This window comes from Trichechus manatus, unplaced genomic scaffold (assembly GCF_000243295.1).
Source record: "Trichechus manatus latirostris isolate Lorelei unplaced genomic scaffold, TriManLat1.0 scaffold00048, whole genome shotgun sequence".
Classification (NCBI taxonomy): Eukaryota; Metazoa; Chordata; class Mammalia; order Sirenia; family Trichechidae; genus Trichechus; species Trichechus manatus.
This window is the reverse complement of record NW_004443984.1, coordinates 11,277,413-11,287,736: the sequence shown is the minus strand read 5'-3', so window position 1 is coordinate 11,287,736 and position 10,324 is coordinate 11,277,413. Positions and strand designations below refer to the sequence as shown.

General features: G+C 49.6%; 1 protein-coding gene across 3 annotated transcripts in view; it reads left to right on the top strand.

Moving 5' to 3' along the window:
- PAX7 (paired box 7) overlaps nt 1-10,324 on the top strand; it is a 119,810-nt gene that overhangs the window by 67,161 nt on the left and 42,325 nt on the right. For all 3 annotated transcript variants that reach the window (XM_004377195.2, XM_012555786.1, XM_023732021.1), the window contains exons 6-7: nt 6,164-6,329; nt 8,098-8,300. In XM_004377195.2, coding sequence (XP_004377252.1) covers nt 6,164-6,329; nt 8,098-8,300 — 369 coding nt within the window. The remainder of the gene's footprint in view (nt 1-6,163; nt 6,330-8,097; nt 8,301-10,324) is intronic.

Genomic DNA, 10,324 nt, shown 5'->3' with positions numbered 1-10,324 from the left:
GAAATGTGTCTCCCTCCTCAGACTGTGAGCTCCCCAGGACACGAAATGTGTCTCCCTCCTCAGACTATGGGCTCCTCAGGACTTGAACCGTGTCTCCTTCCTCAGACTGTGAGCTCCCTAGGACCCAAACTGCGTCTCCCTCCTCAGTTTTGAGCTCCCAGGACGTGAAATGTGCCTCCCTCGATCGATCGGGCTGGAGCTGTCCTAGGGCAGGGTCTAGGTCTTCTCTCTCAGCCTGAGAGCTCTCCCAGCAGAGGAAGGAACAATAAATGTTGAGTTTTTAAAGAGTGGGCAAAGGCTGAACAAAAAGTCAAGACAGAAATCATAGACCGCTTGGCCTGGAGAAGAGAGCAGACCTGGAGGATATGGCTGCTGCAGGTCTGAGAGGCCCCGAGGGCGAGACCAGGCCCAGTAGGAGAAAGTCCCAAGTCCAGTATAAAGGTCTGCAAGGAAGAGCACACGGGACTGGGGCTCCATAGGCCTGGGTTTCCATCCACGCCTGCCTCTGGTTAGCTGTGTCACCAACAAGTCAGTTTCCCTTCCTGAGGCTCAGTCCCCTCATCTCTAAATAAGGGGCGTGAACTAAATGATCCCTAAGTCCCCTTGAAATTCTAGGATCATAACTTATTAATCATTAGGGCTGTCTTGTGAGGTGATGAGATCCCCGTTACTGGAAGTATTCAAGCAAAAACAATATCCAGTCTATCAGAGACCCCGGAGAGAGGATTCCTGCTGTGACCAGTGGGCAGGGATCTCGAAGGCCTCTAAGCGTTCCTTAGATTTTGTGGCTGTATACTTTGAAGTCTTGGTCTCTGATCCTAGGAGTCTGTAGTTCTGAGATTCTGCATTCCCATGACATCTCATTTTAGTGGCCCTGGTAGATGCGTGAGGTAGTGAAGCAGTTAAGACTGTGGACTCAGAGACAGACAGCCTAGGTTTGAATTCCAGCTCCGTCACTCACTCCTCCACTCTCAGTTTCCTTGTCTGTAAAATGGAGATGTTAGTAATAGGATCTACCTTGTGCCATTGTGAGGATTAAATAATTAAATGTTTAAAAAAATAAAAAGTTGGGAAGTCCCTGGCACACAAACCCATTGCTGTCAAGTTGATGCTGACTCATAGCGACCCTATAGGACAGACTAGAACTGCCCCGTAAGGTTTTCACAGAACTGCTGGTGAATTTGAACTGCTGACGTTTTGATTAGCAGCCAAGCTCTTAACCACTACACCACCAGGACTCCACCTGGTACACAGACATGCCATACATGTGGGCTGTTATTATTAAAGGAGCACCGGTGGCGCAATGGTTAAGCACTGGGCTGCTAACCAAGAGGTTGACAGTTTGAACCCACCCACCTGCTCTGTGGGAGAAAGACCTGGTGATCTGCTCCCATAAAGGTCACAGCCAAGAAAACCCTCTGGGGCAGTTCTACTCTGTCACACTGGGTCACTACGAGTCAGAATTGTCTCAACAGCACACAACATTATTATTAAAATGCCATCTGTTCTTGGCGGTTCCAATTTTGGCCACTCTTGCAACTCCAGTTTCATTCATTCAACAGTCATTTATTGAGCACCTACTGTGTGCTAGACACTGATCTAGGCAGACAAAATTCCCTGTGGTCCAGGAGCTGGTGTTCTAATAAACAAGCAAACGTTATATCAGGTGGGGTTCTGGTAACTAAAGTGTGGCCTGTGACCTCCCTTCGCTTCCCAGCACAGGGGTCGGAGCCTCCCTTTGAAGCCTACTGGGCATTCCATGTCCCCTTTGATATCCCGCGGAGTTGCCTGCAGAAAGCATGAGCCACCGAGAAGGGCAGGAAAGGGCAATGTCAGGCAGGAGCACACACACCACTGGACCAATGACTCCTTTCTCTGGAGGAAGGTTCATTTTTAAAAGGCTAGTGGTCCAACCACAACCTGGCATACAGCTTCCTCAGAGGAAAACAAATCCATCTGTGTTCCCTGTGGCCGCCACCCTGTGTGTTTATCCTAGAAACGGAGGCTGGAGGGCTGATAGGTCCCCAGCTCATCCCGCAGCGGCTCTCACGCCTGTCTGTGAAAACATCCCCATCTTTGGGTGGTTGGCACCAGAAACCAGGATGTGTACAGCGCTTCACATTCTGGCCCCAGTTCGGAGCCCTGCAGTTTGCACCCAGTTTGCTGCAAGGAATCCCACTTCTCAGGATTGCTGTGAAGACCAAATAAAATAAGACGGTGATATTCTACCAATATTTACTGCGTGCCTACTATGTGAGGAACCCCTGCATGGTGCAAATGGTTAAGTGTCCAGCTACTAACCAAGGGGCTGGAGGTTTGAATGCACCCAGAGGCTCCTCAGAAAAAAGGCCTGGCGATCTGTTTCCAAAAGGTCACAGCCTTGAAAATCCTATGGAGCAGTTTTACTCTGACACTCAAGGGGTCGCCGTGAGTCAGTAACTGGTTTTAGAAGGACTTGATAATTAACAACTTTATATCTTTTAATAACACCAGATAACATTATGGTGCACTTTTTATGTGCCAGGCACGGTGCTTAACCCTCACCATAACCCAATGAAGAGGTTCTCTCCATTTTGCAGGTGAGAAAGCTGAGCGGTAATGAAGGGAAGTAACTTCCTAAACATGCAGTTAAGAAGTGACTTCTGGACTTGAACCCACGACTGCCTGCTGTATAGCCTCATGTTCTTTTCCTCTGTGTGACATTCAGAGAAAAAAAGGCCAGATGCAATCCGTCTCCCGACTGCGTGCTGCACCAGTGCTAGGTGTTGAGGGATGGATCAAAGATAAATAATTAAACTCAGCCTCTGTTTTCAAAGAACTCAGCACTGATCAGGGATTCTGGGAGGGGGCTGGGGCTGCCTTGTCCCTCCTGGCGCCTCCATTTCCTCATCTGAAATGGGCAGCTTGCACTAGATCTTAGTTGGCTAAGATCCCTTACAGCTCAGCCATCGAAGGATTTCTAGTGTAATAATAATTGTATACGGCCAATGATGTTCTAAGCAATTTGCATGTGTTAACTCAACTGAGGGCCAGAACCACCTATACGGTGGGCGCTAATGTTAGCCCCTTTCTGTGAAGAAACTGAGGAACAGAAGGATAACAGGGTCTGTCCATTTTAGCAAGGGGCTAGACAAAAACCCCAAACCAAACCACTTGCTGTTGAGTCTATTTCAACTCACGGCAACCCCATGTGTGTCAGAGTAGAACTGTTCTCCGTAGGGTTTCCAATGGCTGTGACCTTTCAGAAATAGATTGCCAGGCCTTTCTTCCAAGGCAACTGTGGTGGATTAGAACTGCCAACCTTCAGTTAGTAGCCGAGTGCTTAACTATTTGTACCACCCAAGAGGCTAGAGACAGGAGTTAAACCCAGGCAGTCAGCCTCCGAGCCCCTGCTCTTAACCATTAGTTACACTTTGTGAGCAGGGAGGTGCCTGTTGGGATGGAGGTGGCCCTGGGGAAATAGTACAACCAAGGCAGAAGAAGTGAGAGAATTGGCAGCAAAAGGTGTGCCCCCTCCTCTGGGAAGTCCTTCTGGATTCTGCGAGGTGAAGTTAGAAGCCGTTCCTCAGAGCTCCTTACAGCACCTTACATAGCACCCTGCATGAGCTTGCTGCACTAAAAAGCAGCTGTTATTTCACTGTCTGCTGTGCACCCAAGCAGAGGGAAGCTTGAGGGCTAGGACTACATCCTGTTTGTCTCTCTATGTTCAGTGTCTGGTTTGGTACAGAGTAGAATCCCAGTAAAGTTTTGGAGATGAGAAGGAGGGAAGGAAGGAAGGAAGGAGGGAAGGGGAAAGAAAGGAAGGGAAGGGAAGAGAGGCGAAGGGAAGAGGAAGGGAAGGGGAGGGGAGGAAAGGAAAAGAAAAGGGAAAGGAGGCGAGGGGAGGGAAGAGAAAGGGAAGGGATGCTTCCAATTTTATTCAGCACTCTAGGTAACAAATCAGAGGAGCCGTCTTCAAGATTTTTGCCCCATTCACATATTACCTGTATTGTTATTTGCTTTTTAATGAAATCAATGTATTTTAAAATAGAAGTGTTTATCACTCCCACGAAGGGAAGGTGATAGGTGATGAAAACACACACAAGGGAAACCAAAACACTGTGATCAAAGTCTCGCAGGAAAGTGGCCCTGGCAAAGGCTCTTCTCTGTGTTAAAAAGTGAGATGAACAAGTGGTAGAAAGATGCTAAGGACAAATCAGCACCAAACCAAGACCTTCTCTTCCATACATCCAGAGGCCTGGAAGAGAAGTGAAGTGGAAAAACTTTCTCACCACCTGGATCAGGTTATTTAATGGCCGTGTCACCAACCATCTGGGATGTCTCTCCAGCACGGAGTGGTAGGAAGCCCACACTTTGGGAAACACTGAATCAATGCAAAGATGTTCCCCGCCTTCCCCCCAGAAGCCAGGGAGCTAGAAAACACTGTCCATTCCTCTGTGGATTCAGAAGCAGCCCTGGTCCGATCCATCCCCCACCCCAGGACACCTCTGGGGAAGCCCTTTGAAACCCCCGTGGGGAGCTGAGGAGGAACCAGGACTTTGTTTAATATCTTTGGGGCTCCTGATTTGTCTGCCTCTTCTCCCTTCACTGTGATACCTAAATGGGTGGGAGCCAGCTGCTCTGTTCATGCAGCCTGTTTGCCCCCTCGGGAAGGGCCTGGAAAAGGCAAATGACACCAGAGGCGTGTAAATGCCCCTCCACCCAGCTGAGACCCATCCCTTATGTCAGCAGACATGGTCCAGAGGTTTGGGGGATCCCGTGCCTGGGAAGGTTCAGGTCTTTACCCCACAGGAGGAGACCCCCGACTGAGCCTTGTGGCCCCAGCCCAGGCAAAGACACAGCAGAGCCGCCCCTGCCTTTCCTTGTTCATTCATTGAACAAACATTCATTGAGCCCTAGGGGGCTTAGAGGCTAGAGAAGGAGACAGAAAAGCACGGCCAGGAAATAAGTAAACAGAAGGATGGCTTCTTTGTGAAAAAGAGAGTATCCTACCTTAGATGCAGTGGTTGGGGAAGTGGAGAAGGAGGGGTCATTTCAGCTGAGCCCTAAAGTTTAGGAACCGGCTGCAGGAAAAGGATTCTGGAAAGAGGGAACAGCATGTGCGAAGCCCTCAGGTGGAAAAGAGCCCCTTGCAGCCACCCTGTTTTGCACACTTATTCTCCTCTTTCTCTGGATTATCCCAGGGAACCTGTGCAGATCGGGATAAGGGATTCTTGAGGGTCAGGCTACAGATTAGCTATGTGCCATTGGGAAAGTTATTTGACCTCCATGAGCCTCAGTTTCTCCTTCTGTGAAATGGGAATAGGATAATTCGTCTAAAAACAAAATACAAAAAAAAAAAAAAAAAAAAAAACCCAAACCTGTTACCACTGAGTCCATGCTGACTCACGACAACCCCGTATGTTACCAAGCAGAACTGCTCCATACAGTTTTTTGGCTGTAATCTTTATGGAAGCAGATTACCAGGCCTTTCTTCCACAGTGCTACTAGGTGGGTGGATTTGAACTGCCAACCTTTAGGTTAGTAGTTGAGCACAAACCATTTGTGCCACTCAGGGCAGCTATGTGAAGTGCTAGCACAGAACCTGGCAGAAACGAGGACTCAAAAATCTGAGGTTATTTTCCCACTAGTGTTTAGTAAATTCCTGGGTGTGAGAGATGGGGGCTTCTTACTTCAAGGAGGACCATGCTGTGGAAGCCAAGTAGGGCCTCAATTTCCAGACAAAGAACTCTGACATTTGAGTCTGGAGGGCAGTCCCATTCAAGTGCGTTCCTGTGCAGCTTCCTCCCTGGGGGCTTCCCGGAGGAGGTGGGGAGTGAGTGTGTTTTGGAACGAGGCATCCCTCAAGGCACAAGCAGCTGTCATGGAAAGATCCCTGGACCGAATCACTCACGTCCGTGTGACACTCTCTCTGGCCTTCAGTTACCTCATCTGTAAAAAATTAGGATAACTAAGCCCTCCCTACCCCCACTGGGTGGGCATGAAGACAGAATGGGATCGTCTCTATGAAAGTGCTTTGCAAACTGTCACATGCTGCACGAGGTGAGGATTTCCTCCTGCACATGAGGATGCTGGTGGGGGTCAGGTGACAGCTGTGCTTCAGCTCTATGCCGGGAGCCAGCCGGGGCTGAGGGGTCTCCATGCTCTGCTCTCACTCCCCCAGGTCTGGTTCAGTAACCGCCGTGCCCGTTGGCGGAAGCAGGCAGGAGCCAACCAGCTGGCAGCATTCAACCACCTTCTGCCAGGAGGCTTCCCGCCCACCGGCATGCCCACACTGCCCCCCTACCAGCTGCCGGACTCCACCTACCCCACCACCACCATCTCCCAAGGTGAGTGCCCGTCCGCCCGCCTGGCATCTCAGCCACTCCTGTCCCTCCGTCCCTTCCTTCCACTCACAAAGATTTTTTTCCATGGCTGTTTGTCTGCTTTCATGTGAGCAGAATATTAAGACGGAAATGGCACAGCCCTGCCCTTGAAATTCTTGACTCTGCCAATGAATGGGCCACAGAGCATCCAGGTGGGGATCAACACGTGGTCTCCACGCATGCGTTTAGAACAGTGTTTCTCAAGCTAACCTGTGCCTCAGTCTCCTGGGGATCTTGTTCAAATGCCAATGTGGGGTGGGGCCTGAGACTCTGCATTTCTCACAAGTGCCCTGGTGATGTAGATGCTGCTGGGCCACAGATAATACTTTGAGGAATGAGGATTCAGAGCAACCTGATACAGGACGTTGAGCAGACGAGCCTTTGCAGGGAAAGGATGAAAATGTTCTCCAAGGCCTTTGGGACCATGCGGAGCCTTAGTCTCTGAGGTTTTGAGGAGGGAGTGGGATGAGCTGTGTGTGTGTGTGTGTGTGTGCGCGTGTTGGGGAGATACTGGAGTAATCTTTTTAGATAATTTTTTAGATTATGTAAATAAAAATTTACAGAAAGATTTAAATAATTTTCTGGGACCTTATTTTCTCGCCCCTCTCACTTGAAAGTTCCAGTGTGACGATGGAGTGAAGGTCAAGGCCCTCCTCTGAGGCTCTGAGGCAGCATCTCCTACTCTGGGCTGAAGGGTCAGGTCTCCCTGGGCCGGGCCAAGAAGGGCCAGGCCCATGAGACCTGTCCGAGGCAACATTTGGGTCTAGGTCACTTGGTAGCTAGAAGTATAAGATTCCATCCTGGCCTGGAAAGGGGTGGGCAGAGGGGGGAAGGTGAGTGAGTGGGAGAACTAGGAGATTAGAGGGCCTCTGGGGGTGGGGGGAAGGTTGGGTCTCAGAGGTGATGGTGAGCTTTGTAGGGGGAGAAGTGTCCCTTCCCCACCCTTCCTGGCTCTTGCTCCTCCTCTGCCCTCCCCTTCCCCAGCACACACCAAGAACCAGATGTTTGCCTCATGGAGCACTGGGCATCCTCTCAAAGGTTTGGCAGGTGGAATTCCAGAGGTCGAGGACAAAGACAGGGTATCCCTCCTTTGCTTCTTCATGAGAAATGGAAATAGTGCCAAGGATGACAGGGTCCTAGCCACTGGAAGTCTGCGTGGGGGGCCCTGGCAGAGTGTAATAGCAACCTGGCAGCTAGGAACAGAAATGGCTTCAGAGTTAGTACAAACCCTGGCCCCACCACTCACTAGCCTTGCCAGCTTGCACAAGTGCCCCAACCCCAATGAGCCTCAGTTCCCTCATCTGTAAAATGGGATCATATTCTTGCTTTATACCCTTAGACAGCATTTGGAAACGCACCTGGCATGTGGTCGGTGCTCACAAAATGCTGATAGGTTAGGCCTGGGTAGATGAACAGAGGCCCAGCAATGTCTGACTTTCAGTCCAACTAACATATATTGAGCACCTACTGTGTGCCAAGCACTGAGCAACAGGGCAGGTGAGCAGTTGCCTAGAGGCTGTCTTGAATGTTGGTTGGCTGTCAGTCAAAACTTGGTCAACCGCTAGTTCCCTGTCCAGGAACCAGGTCGCCAAGCCAGTTTGTCCCATTCCAAATAGCATGAGGAGGTGATCCCTTCCCTCTAATGGGTGCAGGGTGGAGGAAGGAGGCTTATGTTTTGCCTTCTGCCCAGGAGGTTCTTCCCCTGCCCTCAGAGCCTTGAGTCTCTCCACAGATGGGGGCAGCACCGTGCACCGGCCCCAGCCCCTCCCACCGTCCACCATGCACCAGGGAGGGCTGGCTGCAGCCGCTGCAGCTGCTGACACCAGCTCGGCCTACGGAGCCCGCCACAGCTTCTCCAGCTACTCGGACAGCTTCATGAACCCGGCAGCGCCCTCCAACCACATGAACCCCGTCAGCAACGGCCTGTCTCCTCAGGTAGGCATCCTCCGCCCCCTCCCCAGAGCTGGGGTCCCATCGCCACCAGTCCAGCAGGTGAGGCCTCTGGGTGACACAGATTGGTGCTCCCTTGAGGAAGACAGGCAACACTTGGAAGGTGTCACTCAGTTCATTGGGTCTCCATGGAACCCCTGGCTGTTGAGTACCTTGAGAGAGTTTAAGTGGAAAGCTGGGGTATTCCTTCTGCCTTCACTTTTCAATATTCTGTGATCCTTTGTCCTGGGTTTATCTTCTTCAAACTGCAGACCCCGGTGACCTAGAGGGCGGACGCAGAGAAAGGTTTCCATAACAGATTTCCATACTTCTTGTCACCTAGAAACAAATAGATATTGTGTTGTAGACTTGCTCTTGGCCTGACAACAACCCAGAGCTTATGAAACTGGCCCACCATCCATCTCATGATTGTTTAATCCATAAAAAGGTAGGCATTTTCACTGCCTGTCTGGAAGCCTTGTCCCATCGCTTCCTGTAGAATGCTGACTGTGGTTGGGGTTCCACTCTAGAACCAGGAGTCCTTTCTGCATTCCATCCTGTGGTCCTTCCCCCACATTTCACCAGGAGTGACCAATTAATGAAACGTAGGACTGTATCCTATTGGTGGAGAGAATTGCAGATGGGGCTGTAAACCAAGAACTCTACTCTGATTGGGTCTTTGGAACTTTGCTCACTTGTGTGGGATTGGTTGCTGGTTGTGTCAGTCATTGCCTGATAGTGCTTTTAAAAGTCATAAGACCTTCTTTAAATGAAATCGGAAGATGATGCTGGGACTGAGGGCAGTGATTGATGTGTTTAGGGAACAGGTCTTGATGATGCTGGAAGTCCCAGTGAATTTGAGGAACCGTTGAGCTCATTCTTATAACTACAGTGTTGTTGTTGTTGTTGCGGGCTGTTGAGTTGATTCTGACTCATAGTGACCCCATGTGATGGAGTAGAACTGCCCCATAGGCTTTTCTGGGCTGTAGTCTTTACAGAAGCAGATCTCTAGGTCTTTCGTCTGCACAGCCAGAGTAGATTAGAACTACCAACCTTTTGGTTAGCAGCTGAGTGCTTAACCGTTGCACCACCAAGGCTCTGTAACTGCGGTAGGCTGTCAAATATCCATGGAAAGGGGATGGCTAAATCTAAGACTGGTTTTATCCTGCCCCCCGCCTTCCTCACATCTGTGGTCAGAAAACATGTAATACAAACTTACTTGAACAGCCACAGTGTGGTAGAAAGGGAGAAGGCCTGAGAGTCAGAGCCTAGGTTTAAATCCCAGCTCCACTGCTCAGCAAGATTAGGCAAGTCAGCATCTCTGAGCCTCAGTTTCTCCCTCGTTAAACAAAGAGCCTGTTACTGCCTTCCTAGCAAGAGGGCTCCTCCATATTCAGTGTGATAACAGGTCAAAGCACCCAGCACAGAGCCTGGCACAAAGTTGGTGCTAAATATACATTAATTCTCTTGCCTCCTAATTGTCAGGACAATATAATTCATATGCGAAAGCTGTTACCTAAAGAAAAACAAAAGGTATCAAAGGCGGGAGGTGTGGGGAGGGGGTGTCGACAGGCTATGGCTTATGGGTCACATCTGTCCAGGGACCTGTTTTTGTAAATAAAGTTTTCTTGGAACATATCCATGTCTATTTGTTTACATATATATGGCTGCTTTCACACTACAACAACAAAGTCGAGTAGTTTCAACAGAGACAGTATTGCCTACAAAGCCAAAAATATTTACTAAGTGGCCCTTTGCAGAAGAAAATTGCCAACCCCTGGTCTAAAATATTCCCAAGAATGTTAACTTTCTAGTTGTTCTGGGTGCATTCATGTTTGCCTCCATTAATTTATGTAGTTGAGGGTTAATTGCATTTCAGTGCCATTATTTACTCGTTGGGAAGATCTTGAGCAAGTCCTTTCCCCTCTCTACGCCTCGATTTTCTCATCCATAAAATGGAGTTAGTACTAATACCTACCTCATAGGGTTGTTGAGGATTGAATGAGATCATCTGCATAAAGCACTTAGCC